The 17,349-nt window shown below is 37.5% G+C and overlaps 1 protein-coding gene across 4 annotated transcripts in view; it reads right to left on the reverse strand.

The window, feature by feature from the left end:
* TRIM44 (tripartite motif containing 44) overlaps positions 1–17,349 on the reverse strand; it is a 108,786-nt gene that overhangs the window by 54,661 nt on the left and 36,776 nt on the right. For all 4 annotated transcript variants that reach the window (XM_029956584.1, XM_029956583.1, XM_029956582.1 and 1 more), the window contains exon 3: positions 11,406–11,645. In XM_029956584.1, coding sequence (XP_029812444.1) covers positions 11,406–11,645 — 240 coding nt within the window. The remainder of the gene's footprint in view (positions 1–11,405; positions 11,646–17,349) is intronic.

Consider the following 17,349-nt stretch of genomic DNA (forward strand, 5'->3'; position numbering starts at 1 on the left):
TGAGATGGGGAGGGGCTGAGAGAGAAGGAGATACAGAACCGGAAGCAGGCTCCAGGCTCTGAGCTAGCTGTCAGCACAGAGCTCGACGCGGGACTCGAACCCACGAACGTGAGATCTGACCTGAGCCGAAGTCAGAGGCTTAACTGACTGAGCCACCCAGGTGCCCCTCAGTATGATTATTAAGAAACTATTACACAAGAGTGGTGAGAGTGGACATCCCTGTTGGAATCAAGAACCAAAATGAACTATTGGGACCTCATCAAGATAAAAAGTTTCTGCACTGCAAAGGAAACAATCAAGAAAACTAATAGGCAACTGAGGGAATGGGAAAAGATAGTTGCAAATGACTATCAAATAAAGGGCTAGTATCCAAAATCTACAAGGAACTAATCAAACTCCACACCTGAAAAATGAATAATCCAGTGAAGAAATGGGCAGAAGACATGAACAGTCACTTCTCCAAAGAGGACATCCAGATGGCCAACAGGCACATGAAACCATGCTCAGCATCACTCATCATAAGGGAAATACAAATCAAAACCACACTGAGATATCACCTCACACTGGTCAGAGTTGCTAAAATGAACAAACCAAGAGAATATAGATGCTGGCGAGGATGTAGAGAAACAGGCACCCTCCTACACTGTTGGTGGGAATGTAAACTGGTACAGCCGCTCTGGAAAACAGTACAGAGGTTCCTCAAAAAACTATCAATAGAACTCCCCTATAACCCAGCAAAAGCACTGCTAGGGATTTACCCAAGGGATACAGAAGTGCTGATGCAAAGGAGCACATGTACCCCAATGTTCATAGCAGCACTTTCTACAATAGCCAAATCATGGAAAGAGCCTAAATGTCCATCACCTGATGAATGGATCAATGGAGTATTACATGGCAATGAGAAAGAATGAAATATGGCCATTTGTAGCAAAGTGGATGGACCTCAAAGGTGTCATGCTAAGTGAAATAAGTCAGGTGGAGAAGGATAGATACCATATGTTTTCACTCATAGGTCTAACAGGAGAAACCTAACAGAGGACCATAGGGAGGGGAAGGGGGAAAGAGAGTTGGGAAGAGAAAGGGATGCAAATCATGAGAGACTCTAGAATACTGAAAATGAACCGATGGCTGAAGGGGGAGGGGGTGGGTGGAAGGGGGTTGATGGGCATGGAGGAGGGCACTTGTGGGGAAGAGCACTGGGTGTTATATGGAAACCAATTTGACAATAAACTATATTTAAAAAAAGAATGTGCTAGAACCTCTTATACTTGATGCTAGGACAATTTGGTAAATATACACCAAGCCCTAGCATGTACGCAGAGCAGCTCTATATTAAATGAATGACATTAAACATACTGAAAGCACATTTAATAAAAAAAAAAAAAACTACTATATGCGGGCACTGAGAGTGAAAGACAAATAATGATCTAACCTAGGAGCTCCCATTCAGGAGTAGGGGAAATGGAAAGAGAGAGAAAATGAACTGTGTCAGGGGCTCTATCAAACAGATAAACAGAATGGTCTAGAAGTCAGAAGGGAGTGGACAAACACTGCCTCTTCTGGGGAAGGGGGAAGGGAGGGCTTCACAGAGAAGGTGACATTTATATTGGCCCTTGAGGATTAGCAGGATTTCCCCAGGTCGACAACAGAAGATGAGTGGGAAGAGCACCAGACTAGCAAGAGTAAAGCACAGCAATTTTTTTAAAAAAAAAAGTATTTTTAAGGACTTTTGAGTTTAATGAAACTAGAGAATGGGGATGTGTTTGTGTGTGTGTTTCAGGCAGGAGAGGTGGCCGGGGTATGGGGCTGGAGGGTTGGGAGTGCAACTGAGGTAAAGGGGGATTGCCAGGGCACAGGCCGAAAAGGACAGCTGTGGCCAGAAAGGTGACTTAAGTCAGATTATACACTGGAGATTGGATAAAGAGGGCATTATTAGCAGACTGCTATGGATTTGCAGGCTTGGTCAGGGTGCTAATCATCTGCACTCCAATGAGAGAGAAGTGGAGCGAGCTGTGGAAGGAGGGCATAGGGATGGTGGATGCTTTCTTTGCATTTTGATCAACTGGCAGGTCTTATGGGAACTATAATCTAGCAAGAAAAATTTATAGAATTTAAATTTAATATGAGTTACCTAACTATCAATTACTTAATTATACCTTAACACAATTTTTCAATTACCTTTGGATGTTCAAACATAATTGTCTAGGAGAATCATTTGGAAAAAAGTAGCCAAACTTTCTCCTGTGATTTAGAGTGAGTCCTCCTCATAATCCTATATCTTGGTGCAACAGTTAGGAGATGGGCTTTCTGACTTACAGAAACATGGTCTCAAACTCAGGTCCGTCAATCCCAACAGTAAGGCTTTTGGCAATTTGCCTTAACTTCCAAGGTTCCATTGCCTGCTCTACACACGGAGATCCTAATTCTTACCTCACAGGGTGACAATACGGATTAAAATAAATGAGAGAACATGCAGAACACTAAGCAAGTGTCTGGTGCATTTTAAGTGTTGGACAAATGGTGCCCATTACTGTACTTCCCCTTAATTGATTAATAACATCTCTAGGGAGAGTGGGGAAGGACAGAGAATATGAGGCATAAGACTGTGCTCTTACATTCATTCATTTCGGCTGCTTCTACATAGGTGCTTTACAGAAGTCACTCTCACAAGCATGAAGGAGATCAGGGTGAGTGGAAGGAATGAATAAATGAAAGAACACACACACACGGCAATCTGAATAGGTCAGCAGACATCCAGAAGTTTGCTAATCCTCCTCCATGTGTGCATGCTAGTCGCTCCTATTCTGAAAGCCTAATTCCTATCTCCCCTTTAAGATCAAACCTCACTGGGAAATTTTTCCTCACTGACAGAATGAGTGAGGTCATCCTACTCTGTCCTCCACGTTTGTACGGCTCATCCTTCTGGGCTGGTCCTTCTAGCAGAAAGCCAACAGTGACGGTACCATACAGTAGCTGCCTCTTTAGATTTCAACTCCTTGAGAACAGAAACTGTGGATTGTTAATCTCTTTATTCACTGCACCTAACACAGCATGAGGCACATAATAACTATTTGAGAATGGAAAGGAGGGAAGGCAAGATATAAATAGGAGTTAAGATTAATTTCTACCCCCATTGCGAGTGAATTTTGGTGTCAGAGTATTAGAACTGAAAGTCTGCTAAACAACAGCTTCTATGTAAATGACTTGTTAGATTAAGCAGTGCTTTCTAATCCCTCCATCAAATATCCTGTATGTTCTTGGCTTGTCAGCTACTTTCTAGTACCTACTACCTCTTGTTTCTACTTCCACCAGTAGAAATGCATGCTCACCAAGAATCAAGCAAGTTTATGTCCTGTTTATGCCAGCTGAACTTGTAATGTTGACAACACATTTTACTAAATAACAAAAAGTGACGGAAGGGGAATACTGCTGTCCCCCTAAAAACAAAGTTGAATGAAGATGAGTTACTTAAGATGAGCACCTGGGTGGCTGAGTCAGTCAAGCGTCTGACTTCGGCTCAGTTCATGATCCTACGGTTAGTGGGTTCCAGCCCCACACTGGGCTCTGTGCTGACAGCTCAGAGCCTGGAGCCTGCTTCTGATTCTGTGTCTCCCTCTCTCTCTGCCCTTCCCCCACTCATGCTCTGTTTCTCTCTATATCAATAATAAACCTAAAAAAGTTTTTAATTTAAAAACTGCTGTCAACTTTGATGTAGGTGAGACACATGCAAAATATTAGAAGAAATAAAACAGAAAAGTCTAGGGTTCTACATTCAGCTTGCTTCAAATGTTATCCTGAAATTGGACCTTATAAACAGTACAGTATGGATGGGGTTTATGCCAGGAATGACACTCCACTCCAAATAGCAAACCCATATTCTCAAAGAAAACAACTTGACTCACAATCAAAGAAATAAACAGACATGTATTTCAAGTTTAAAATCAATGTTTAGGGTATGCACGTATCATTTTTAATTATTTGCTCATTTGAACTTTCAAAAAAAATTATCTCATGTAGCTCAGTACTCTTCTCTCAAAACTAGACAATTTTATTTGAACATCATGAGTACTTCCACTAGACAAAACTAGACAAAAGATGGAAGTATTCATGACATGCAAATAGAAATAAAGATACACCTTTTTTTAGTACTTGACTTTGGCAAAGAAGTTTATAAAATTTAGGTCAAAAAAGTGAGAGACTGTCAAAACTGGTGATGAAAATATACACTGATGTAACTGTTCTATGGACAGTTTACAAATATGTACAAGAGCCTAAAAAATGCCCATACTTTTGACTCAGTAATTACTGATGATTTATGCCCCGTAATGTAATAAATGGTAGTGAGAAATTAGGGCCTACTTGGGATTCTCTCTCTCTCTCTCTTTAGAAGTAACCTAAAATTAATTAAAAATTAAAAGTTAAGCTTGTATCATTGATTCAAGATTCAAACATTATGTTTATGAAGAATTTTGAATACTATAATGTTAAGAACAATAGCATGAGAAGATGAATGTTAACCAACTTTACTGTGGTAACCATTTTGCAATATATACATGTATTAAATTACGACACTGTACACCTGAAACTTACATATACGTCTATTTTATCTCAATAAAGCTGGGGAGAAAAACATACACAAGAAAAGAAGAGAAAAGGAAAAAACATCCAATGATAACTACTAATTTAGTAGCATTTACTTTCTGTTTTGTCTATAAGTTTTTAATATTCCATGGTGATTAAGAAGGAAATAACTTTAGTTACTTTTTTGAACAGAGGAAAGAGCGTATCCCATTAGAACTATGGGAGTGGTACTGAAACTCCTCCCATGCCCTTTGTTCCATGAGAGGACCCAAAAAGATTTATTAGAAATGTATTTTTAAAGAGAAATGTCACTAGGAAACCTTGTAATCTCTGGACTTCTTCAACCAGAAGCTCTGCGATTCCACTTGGCCTAATCAAATTGATCTTACTGAAGATTTCTTAAAACAGGCATGCTATGTTAATGGACTGGTTTTAAAATAATCTTCATAAATCAAAGGCAAATAGCACTTGAGCAGGTGGAATATTTATAATTTTTTTGTTTTTAACAGCTTTATTGAGGTATAATTATTATACCATAAAATTACCTGCTTTATGTGTATATTCAATGATTTTAAATTTACAGTTATACAACTATTATCACAAACTAGCTTAAAAACTAGATATACAGATATGAAATTATGATTTTATTTTCCTTAACTTTTTTTTAAAAAATGTGTATTTATTTTGGGAGAGAGAGAATGTGTGAGTGCAGGAGAGGGGCAGAGGGAGGAGGGGAGGAGAGAGAGAGAGACAGAGAGAGAGAGAGAGAGAGAGAGAGAGAGAGAATCCCAAGTAGGCCCCATGCTCAGCACAGAATCCAACATGGGGCTTGATCCCACAATCCTGGGATCATGACCTGAGCTGAAATCAAATGTTGGGCACCCAACCGATTTAGCCACCGAGGTGCCCATGTTTTCCTTGACTTCTTTAGAAGTGTATGACTGTTTGATATAAAATTATAACTGCCATGTACTATTTATAACATAGATTTTATACATGAAAACTATAATATAAAGGACATTAAAAAGAGGATTAATTGGCCCATATAGTTTCAAGGTATCTACATTTTATGGGAAGTGGTACTATATTAATTTTAAATACAAAATTTAAGGATTTATATATGTATATATATAACATATACTACAAATATCACTATATATATATAATAATCTGCACTGAAACCACTACAAAATAAGAAGAAAGTAATGGAACTAAAAGGCCAAAAAATATATTAAAATAGAATTCAAATCACGGTTTCAAAAATCCAAAAGAAGCCAGGAAAAGACAAGAGGAATAGAAGTAGAAGGATAAACAGAAAACAAATCATGGCTGACCTAAATTCAACCATGTTAGTAATGACATTAAATGTTAATGGACTGCACACTTCAATGAGAAGGCAGAGATTATTCCGAAGATAAATAAGTAAGAGCCATACACTGCCTAAGAGAAATACACTTTTTACAAAAGATAGACCAAAAACAAGTGGATAGAAATATACCATGTATAACATAAGCAGAAGACTGAATCAGCTCTACTAATGTTAGATAAAATAGACATAAAAACAAAGAGTATTATCAGAAGGAAAGAGGGACTTTTTATAATAATTAAAGGTCAGTTCATCAGAAAGACCTAACAATCATAAGCATGTATTTGCTTAAAGAGACTTTCAAAATATCTAAAGAAGTTGATAAAGAGATAAATAATTCCTTAATCATCCTTAGAAACTTAACCCTTCTTAGCAGTTGATAGAACTAGACATAAAAACCAGTAAAAACATAAATTATCTGAATACTATTTGATATTTAATAAAACACTACATAATCAATGAGTAAAGAAATCACATGGTAAGTAAAATATATTTTAAACTGAATGGTAATGAAAATAGAACATAGCCAAAGTTTAGGATTCAACTAAAGCAGTGCTTAAAGAGAATGTATAACTTTGAAAGGTGACTTAAAAAAGGAGTAAAATCAATGATTCATGAAGCTAGAAAAAAAAAAGGGAAGCTCAAAGTAAGCAGAAAAAGGGAAATAAGAACAGATATAAACAAAATAGAAAAGAATAAAATTAGCAAATCAAAAAGTTAGTTCTTTAGGACTAATAAAGTAACAATTACACTGATCAAGGAAAAAAAGGGAGAAATCACATCTATAATGAAAGATGGGTTATCATTTTAGATGCTAAAGTTAAAAAAATAACAAGAAGACACTATGAACAACTTTACAATAAAAACTACAACTTAAATAAAAACAACAAATTCTCTGAAAATTATAGCATAAATTTAAATAAACACAACACAACTTTAAACACAACACATTAAAATTTCAATAAACATGGAATCAAAATACTCTATATTAAGGAAATCAAATTGGTTGTCAAAAACCTTTATATTAAGGCCAGATGATCTTGCTAGTAAAGACTACCAAATATTTAAGGGAGAAATCACATCATCATACATAAACTTCAGAAATTAGACGAGAAGGGAATGCTTGTCAGCTCCTTTTCTGAGGCCGGCGAACCGTGATATGAAAGCCTGACGACAGTGTTGTAAAAATATAAAACTACAGATGAATATCCCTCATTGAACACAGACATAAAAATTTTAACTGAACCCAAATAATACATAATGACCAAGAGGGAGTTTCTCTCAGAAATGCAAGGTTGATTTAATATTGTAAACTTAATCAATATATTCAGCCATTACAATAATGAAAAACACCGATATAATCACTTCACTAGATACAGAACAAATATCTTATATATACCACATTCACTCAAATTATTCCCCCCAGCTAATGTGTCATTTCTCTGTGGCTACTTTGTTTTTGAGATTTTTGTCCTTTTTCCTTAGTTTGACTTTAATGTGTCTGGGTATGAGAGTTTATCTTGCCTGGGTTCACTAAACTTCTTAAATATCTAGGTTTATGTCTTTCAACCAAATTTTACAAGTTTTGAACATTATTTCTTCAATTTTTTTCAGCCCCACATGCCTTTTGCTTGCCTACTGGACATGGGTGACGTGTAGATCTTTCTTTATTGTCCCACAGGTCACTGGGACTCAGTCTCAATTATTTTTCTCTTTTTTCTTGGTTGTTCAGATTGGATCTTTATCTTCAAATTCACCAATTCTTTCCTCTCTTATCTCCAATTTGCCACTGAGCCAATCCAGTGAATGCTTTATGTCAGTTATTTTATTTTTCATTTCTAAAATGTTCATTTCTCTATATCTTTTATTTCTTTGCTGAGATTTTTAATTTTCATTTGTTTCCAGAATGTGTATTATTGCTGACATAATAGAGGCTTTAATATCCTTGTGTCATAGTTCTAAAATTTGTGTCATCTTGGTGGTAGCACCTATTGATGATCTTTTCTCTGAGTTGAGATTTATTGATTCTTGGTGTAATGAGAGATTTTGGACTGGATCCTGAACATTTGACTATTTAAGAATCTGATTCCTATTTAAATCTTCTAATTCTAGCAGCCTGTTTAAATTCAAAACATATGTACTATTACATTAATGTAACACTGTGTGTCAGCTACACTTCAATTAAAAAATAAATGAAATAAAATGAAAATAAAAACAAAAATTATGGTTTAAAAAAAAGAAGTATCAGAACACATGTCCTAGATCAGGTTTGTGGACTGTGGTTCTGACATCAATTTAGTTTAAAAGATTCCGCAGTGCTATTCTGGTCTGTCCACTTACATGACACAACTCCATGCCTCAGTCTGCACAGTGCTAGCCGGAGGAGGGTCACCAGCTCATTACTACAAGGTAAGAGTGGAACCTAAGGCTCTACCCACTGACCCAGTTAGGGAGGTATACTGTCCGGTTAATGCAGGGGTGGGGAGGGAAGAGTTAGAGCTCCACCTACAGTCTTCATAGGGGAGGGATACTATTTCCTTCCCGATGCTGCAGGGCAGGGGTAGAAGTAAGAGTTCTATCCACAGGCTCCATAGGAGACAGGCGCCACTGACTAGTCAGAGAGGCAGGGGTGATGATTGCAGAAGCCAGACTTTTACTAAAGGCTCCAGGAAAAAGCAGGGGAGGATAAAAAGCAGGTTTTCACTCCAGTGGCTCCACTACCGCAGTGCCAGTTGGGACTGGGAAGGGTGCAGCTTTATTCATGGTGCGTTGTCTTCAGAACCAGTAGGAATGGTCAAAACGTTTCTCGTTAGCTGAAGTGCTCCTTTTCCCAGTCCTCTGGCTAAAGACAGCAGGCTTTTCTTGGAGATTTTCTTCTTGTCTGTGCTCATTAGGATCTCCAGTCTGAAGGGCACTCAGGCCAGGATATATGGAAGTAAGAAAAATCCCAGGGAACTCACTGCCTTGTAGTTCCTCAAATGCCAAGATCTCTAGTCAGAACCATCTTTTCTCCACATTTTTAGGGAGTCTTCCGGTAGGTGATTTAAATATTTTGTTCAGGAATTGTTGCTGTGATTAGTGTAAGTAATAAAGTGAAATATGTTTACTCCATCATGCTCAGAATCAGAAGTTGCAATTTGATTTTAAATGCATCAAAAAATAAGAAGCACTGAAGACTGGAAGGCTAGAAAGATGGCTATGTATATATCATGATTCAAGTATATCAAAATGTTAATAGTAGAATCTAGATGGAAGTATATGGGTGTATTCTGTAAAATCCTTTCAATTTTGCTGTATGTTTGAAAATTTCATAATAAACTGTTGTGGAGAAGAATCTTTTGGCCAAATTCAAAAAGCAGGTGATTGAAAAAAAAAAAACCAGAACATGCAAAAGGGAGGAAACAATTCCTCTGCTGACTGAAAGAGAGGCAGTGGGGATTTGCTCTGATCAGTAAGTTACCAGATTAGCTGGAACGAGAGGCTATTAGATGACAGCAGCTCTCTGCAGGAGCCCTCACCAGGTGAAGGCTACTTGTTTTCAACAGCTCATTCTGTCTGCAGCCTGGTCCTTGGTTAGGGACCTAAGAGTAATTCCATGGGAGTCAACAAGTACAGCTCAGCTGAGCAGCTGACGTGTTTAGAGGGTGGTTGATGCAGGCAATGGACTAAATTCATTATTTGAAGTGAAAATAAACGAGAGGGGGATTTCTCTCAAAATTAAAGCTTTATGTTTGGGAAAAAAAACCCCAACTTCACCAACACAGAAAACATGTGGGGGTCCAATTTGCAGGGAATTTGGCACAGAGTTATGCCATTGATCCCTTGAGTTAACTCTGGCTGAAATTTTTGTTTAAGCTACAAAGTGAGTACCTCCACACTATAAAAGCTATTAGGAATGCAAAGCCATCTTTCTTGTCGCTTTTACCATGAACAAATGGAACACTTGGCATACAGTACCTAGTAGGGAAAACACACAGGCATTGGGATGGGATGGACTAAGATCTGAATCCTGGCTCCATTTTCTACTAACTAGCTGACACTGGCTCAGCATCTCTGCAGTTCTCTGGAGCTCAACATCCCAAGTGTAAAACAAAGATAACGGATGCTCATAGAAGAATTAAGTGAAGTGATGAATACAAAGTGCTCTCTTCCTATCTAGAAACTTACTTAGGCCACATTTTCTTAAATATGGGGAGGAAAAAATGAAAAGAACAAGACCTATTTTTTCTTTTCACACACTGATGAAAATTAATCAAGAACCTTGGAGGAGTGAAACAGATAACTGTCCAATGGTCTCTTACATTGCCTGTCAGGTTGGTGTGGACAACACCTGCCTCCTAGAATACACCGTGGCTCTTCTGTTAGCTGGTTTATCCGGTGCCTAGCCTCTCTCGGGCAAGAGTGCCAGCTAAGCAGGAAGCTCAGTGAGTCGGCAGCAGCCCTGGAAAGTCCACAGGACTCCCCTAGGTTTTCTTCTAGAAGGGTCTACCCTCTGGCATAAGCTTGACCAGAATTTTCAACAGTGGCTGAAATAAAAATTCCACAATTTTATTTTAGAATTATATTCTAAATGCCTGAATATGTTGTTTGGTAAAATGCCTAGAACCTTTTCTGCCTGTTAAAAAGTAACAATGAATACAGTGACTAACATCTGTAATGATTCAATATTTACTTTGTGTCTCTCATTCACACCTTTTAAAAAAATTTTATTATTTATTTTTGAGAGAGAGAGAGAGCACAAGCCAGGGAGGGACAGAGAGAGAGAGGGAGAGAGGGAGACGTGAAATCTCAGCAGACTCCAGGTTTGAGCTGTCAGCACACAGCCTGATGCAGGGCTCAAACTCATGAATTGCGAGATTATGACCTGAGCCAAAGTTGGAGCCTTAACCTCCTAAGCCATCCAGGTGCCCCTCATTCACACTTTTTTTGGATCCAGTGCCACATGCCTCTCGTAATCCAACATCTATGCCCCCAATTTATGCAGTTGTCTCCATAAAAAGCCAGGCTGAAGCACCTCTTCACTATTCACAAAATCAGTCCACAGCCTTCCATTCTGGCCTACTTTATGCTCCATTTACTTATTCTCATTCACGCTATTGTCATCCTGATAATGACTTTATGTGTAGGCTCATTTCACAACTGGGAATCTGTCAACTGCCTTCTTCTGTGACTCTGATTTCTGACATCTCTCCTCAACAGTGATTAATATTCGCCCTGTTGACTATACTGCTTTAAGTCATGGTAGACAAATATTTTGCCATGTCCAACTGCTGGGTGCAGGCCCTAATGGCCAATACTTCCATATTGGTTTACACACCAATCTAAACATTTGTACCCTATCTGAGCTTTTAATTCACTCATGCTTAGGGACGACAAAGGAGAATTTCCAGAGCTAACAAACATGGTAGTCAGTGTCCTCCAACTTCTCCTGCTAGTAATTGTAGGCATTCTCCTTTACCTCTGCCTTTGGCTCAGCTGATTCATTAGAGGTATCATGTTGTTCCTTGGCTTGGGCCATCTGAGTCATCAACCTATCCATGTGGGACTGGATGTCAGCCAGTATCTCAGTCACATGAGCGGTAGCCATTGCTTCCTGGATGTCCACTAGATGAAGGGCCTTCTGTTCCTCATCAGCAATTACTTTCTGAACTTTCTTAAACTCCTGCTGTATAAACATCTTCATCTGGTCCCGGGTTACCTGCAGAATACAGACAAGTAAGAATAATGAGTTAGATGCACAAAGAAATGGAACGGTAGAGCAGCTACTCTAAGTGCTAGGCAGCCCTGGCTGAAATGTGAACAACCATGGTTCCTATCTGATCCCGAAGTTTGGGGAATATCCTCTAAACAGTGCTCCCCTAATATTGTTGATGAATTTCTTACTAATCTTTTTGCCTTTTTTAATCTTTAGGAAGTAATTCTGTATCCTTCCTTTTTTTGCTTTTCCTTTTCTTCAGTTTTATACTAATAATACACGATTACTTTTTAACAATTTAATAGATAAGTGTAAATTGTAAAAAATGAAATTCCTCCTCTCTCTCCAGCTCAATACCACATTTTTCCTCTGGAGCGTAATTACTGTTAACAGTTTGGTATTTTGGATAGCCATTGTTCTATCTAGTTATATACCTATATGTATATAATTATGTTCTTTTTATATAAATGGGTCATAGTGAACACATAGTTCTGTGTCTTTTCTATTTAAAATATGTTAGTACATACAGATCAATTTCATTTGTTTTGTTATGTTAAATGTTTGTATGATATGGATGTGTACAAATATGAATATTTACATACATAAAAAGATATACATATCCATTATTTTCCTTCTTACTGGAAATACAAGATATGTCCAAATTTGTGCTATTACAAACAACACAGTAATGAACATCCTTGGATAGATCTCTTAATATTTGCAGATGAGTTTTTTAAGAGACTTTTGGAGTCATTGAATCAATTTATATATACTCTAAAAATACTGACTGATACACCTAAACTTCCTTCCAAAAAAAGGTGTGCCAATTTCATTTCCACAACAATGTATGAAAGTAAACATTTTTTATACCTTCACCAATATTAGATAATGTCAAACATTAACATTTTTATTCTCTGATGGGTAAAATTATATTATAGACTTATTTTGCAGCAATCACCCAGCAGACCAAATAAAATATGGCTGCAGGCTATATGTGGCTAGGGCATAAACAACGTGAGAAACTACCAAAACAAGAACTTTTAAACTCTGTATCTTACCAGTAACTACACTTACTGATGTTTCCGAACGACCATGTTTATTTGAGGAGTATTTTCAAGCCACTATGCGTGGTGAATAGTTAAGGTGGGGAATAGGGAAAAGGTAGAGCAGTGGACAGAAGAAGAAAGATGAATAGAGAATTTTAGAGCTGAAAGAGAAAGCAGTTGTCACCTAGGTGACAACTTTCTTTTACAGATAAGGAAACAGCAGCTGCAGGGGACTTGTAAACGATGCAGGGGACGGGGATCTTCCCGCAGTGGTGCTAGGTTCACTATAATTGTCTCTGGGAAGGAGAGTCAAACTGGGGAAGCCTAAAGAGGAGACTGAGAAGAGAAAGTCTAAAGAAGAGAAGAAGATGGGGCCATTTTTATCTAGCTCTTAAAAAGTGAAAGAGGCCTGATCCTTTAAGCAGCTTCTGTAACACTGCCCTAAGAACACCAATGCAAAATAAGGCCTGGATGACGACAGCATCCACATCCTTTCACATATCAAGTGACTAAGTGACATAAGCCCTCAGGAATTCATTATACTCTCTACAGGCAATCACCCCGTGCTAGAGAAAAGGAGTTGGGGGGTGTTAAATGTTATTAATGTCCTGCAAATTCTGTATCAGATTGAGGACTGTGATTTGTGTTTATTTATATAACTTTTTATTTTTAGTGCATTTATTTCAAGGCTGTTCTACTTTATGATGATCTTCCATGAATGAATCCCTAACCTCGAAATAAATTACGTCTTAAGGCCTAAGACCTTCTCCTGGAGACTAAACCTAGGAAGTTTTAGCTAAGAGATGAACTTTTCTGAGTGCCTGAGAAAATCTCTTAACAGTTCCAAGTGACTAAAAATGAGAACACAATAAAAACTGACTCACAACTGATTTTATTAGCCCTCACACATACATGTGATTCAGGTCAGAAGCTGATATCAGTCAGGAAAGTTGTGGTTAGACTGCAGCAGGGGACTAAATCATGGATTTTTAAAAAAATCAAATTCTTGATTTCCCATCATTTTACATAGGTTTTCCAACCTTTATTTTGTACAGTTCATCTTATACAGATCATCTACAAATAAGAATTGAAGGCAGAGTAATCTACTCCATAAAACCCTTATCCTTTTCACTCCAGTTCTCTACTAATCAACAAACAGGTATTCTCCAATCTATTTCAAGATGATAAGAACAGATTTCTCAGCCATAGCATCCATTCAAATTCAGAGGCCAAAGGAGGTACTCCCTGGGGGGCCTGGCTTGTGAGAGATGGAGTGCTCAGGAGAAAGGACTCCTACCAATAGCAGGAGTGAAACAACTTTCAAAACTCCTTTCAAGTTTTATTACATCTCCTTGCCATCAAAACTCCACTCTGCTACAACCTTCCCAGTTCTCCAGGAGCAGCGGACTCCTCCTGTCAGCACCTCTACTGACATCATTTCTGAGTGGGTTTCTTGGAACATTTTCAGTCTCTATCCTATAGCTCCCCAAAGGTGAGAGTAACAGTCTTATACTCCTGACTATATTATATATAGTGTTAGTAAAAAGAAAACTACATAAGCAGAGAAGAGAAGGGTGGGTGTATCACTAAATGGTGAAATTGGCAATGTAAAAGGTTTTTTTTTTTTTTATATAGGATCTTCTAGTAATTGTGAAACTTTCTGAAAGCCACAGAACTTCCCTTACCCAAACAAAATGTTAATGTAGAACCCTAAAATATAACAGAACCAAAAATAGGACTATGCTGGTTAACAGAAAAGCCTCCTCCTCCTCCTCCTCGAAGTAAGTCCCAGGGCGCTGGCAGTGGGTCTCCAGCAAAATCTCCCCTGAGGTACCTGGGTTCTCTACACAAAAGAGACCCTAAAAGGAGTTTGCTTCCTCTGATCAACTGGCCCCTAAACTGTTGAAACTTAAAAGCCATAGGTTACAAGCAAGTTGATATATCTTTGTTATAGCTGCATTGGGATGAGAAACTAGGTTATTATTTAAACACAGCATTTTACTAAAATTACTTAAACACAGCATTGTAATTTGAAAATTTTGATGGCTTATTTGTAAACAGTTGTAACAAGTGAAGATCTGATCTAATTAGAGCAGAGTCCAACCCCCTCATTTTATAGGTAACACACACACACACACACACACACACACACAAAGAAGTACAGTAATAAAGTCAAGTTTAGAAATCGAGGTCCTTTGGTTCACCTCAGTATATTTTGTGCTACAACATTATTGCCTGTAATGATCCCTTTCTGCCTGCTTCACGTTCTTCAAACTTATTTCTTCCTAACTAAGATGTTTCCTTGGTTAACAGGCAGCTCTGATATTTTCCCCACTGAGATGTTACCTGCCCCGCCCGCCCGCCACGGCCAAGTGAATCCTGGGATAAAGGATGCACATCTGAAGAATTAAGTTTCATCCCATGATACATCTATATGCTCTCATAGTTAATATTTCCAAGCGAGGCTGGACCCAAGAGGCATACAGACTGGCACGCTACACATACCTAATTAAACACATAAAACCTTGAATTAAGAGCTTGTACTTAAAAACACCACCATTCAATATGCTTGACATGGGTTGCAAGCCATTAACTCCTAGCTAGCTGGCTTGTAGGAAACCAAGGTTTTATGTATTTTTCTATTTTAGGCAGATTATATAAAAAAGGAAAAAGCATACTCTCTAGAAAGCATCACAGCTTAAGAAAGACTTGTTCCAGAAAAGTGTTGCTGACATGAACTGAGAAAGATGGACCAGGGTCAGGAACAGGAAGCTACACAAAAGAGAAGCATCAGAGTCTATACTAATTGAAGTCAGAAATACTTGTTCTACGAGATAAATTTCCTGTGAGTAAGTTTAAAGGCTCTACTCCAAAAATGACCTTAAAAAGTGTGAACCGTATGAAAGAGTTTGTGAAGACCCTAAATACCTCCCCAAAAGGTCAAGAAGTCCATGTTTACTCCCCCTCTCCTTTTATGAATGGCTACAATTCTAAAATATAAAAATAAAGAAGCACTTAAAGGAATTTTTTCAGATATTGTGATCTGTCCTCACTCCCACCAGCACACTACCCTTCCCCGAGTGCCAGTGTCCATGGAAACGTTCATGGCGGGAATCTCGAAGGTCAGGCTTCTGTATAGCCTCTAGTATTTATTCTGGCATTCTACTCCAAGAGAGCACTGTCAAAATGTGCACTGGGCTCCAGTGAGGACCGGTGAGGGAAGAGCTTTACCAAGAAGGAGGATAAAGTCCTTTTACAGTGTCTTTTGTGTATGAGAAAATAGCCACCATCTGTGAATAAAACCAGTGCTCATTCCTAAAACTTAGAAAATTATCCAGCAGTCTAGAAACACAGCAGACACAAACCATGAACTACCCTCCATTACTTACCTTCTAAGTGAGGTCAAATATTTTTCTGACAACCTAGTAAGAAGCCTGAATTGACTGGATATTACAATGGGGCATTGAGGAGAGTATAGAAAAGGTTATTAAAGTGAATATTTAATCTCTTCCTCAAACTGTTTTTCTCATTTTCATCAGAAGACTCTAGACAAAAGCAGTCATGTATATCCTCTTTACTTTCTTTCATTACCCCACTGAGTAAATACGGCACCATGGGATCTCAACCTCAGTTATCAGTTACTTCAAGTATTCATCCAATGAAGTAATACTTATATTTACTGTTGCTATTATTAATATTTCTATTATAAAAGACTGTTAAGAAATATATCAAAATGCTGGAGAGTGGTTAGCTCAGAATGATGGGATTAAGAGTACTTTTTTTTTCCACTGGAAGTCCAAATTTCCTGTAATAATGTGTGACACTTTTCTTGAACAGTAATTTTTAAAAAGAAATCAAACTCAAAAGAAAGTTAAATCCTCAATAAGATATTAGCAAATTGAATCAAACAATTTTATAAAAAAATTATATACCATGACCAAGCAGAATTTATCCCAGATATGCAAGGCTGTTTCAGCATTTGAAAATCAGTTCATCTAATCTATCATGTCAACAGGCTAGAGGAGAAAAATCACAATTATATTAATAGATGCAGAAAAATCATTTGATAAAATCTATGATCTACTTATGATTTAAAAAGAAAAACTCTCAACAAACTAGGAACAGAGGAAAACATTCTAAACTTCATAAAAATATCTACAAAAAATCCATAGCTAACGTCACACTTAATAATGAGCAACTACAGTTTTACTACTAAGATCAGGAACAAGGCAAGGATGCGTACTGGAAGTCCTAGCTAATGCAGTAAGACGAAAAAAGAAATAAAAAGTTTATAGATTGGGAAGGTAGAAATAAAGCTACCTATGTAGAAAATCTCAAAGAACTGACCAAAAAACTCCTGGGACCAATAAGCAATTATAACAAGCCCATACAGAGTTAAAATATAAAAGGCTATCATTTTCTTATATACCAGCAATGAGCAAGTAAAATATGAATATAAAAGCATAATACCTTTACCATAGCACTCCCAAAATGAAATACTTAAGTATAAACCTAATAAAAAATGTATGAGGAAAACTAAAATATTCTGATGAAAGAAATCAAAGGAGAACTGTATATATATATATATATATATGTGTGTGTATATATATATATATATATATACATATATATATATCCCATATTCATGGATAGGAACACTA

Source organism: Suricata suricatta, chromosome 11 (genome assembly GCF_006229205.1).
Source record: "Suricata suricatta isolate VVHF042 chromosome 11, meerkat_22Aug2017_6uvM2_HiC, whole genome shotgun sequence".
NCBI classification, from domain to species: domain Eukaryota; kingdom Metazoa; phylum Chordata; class Mammalia; order Carnivora; family Herpestidae; genus Suricata; species Suricata suricatta.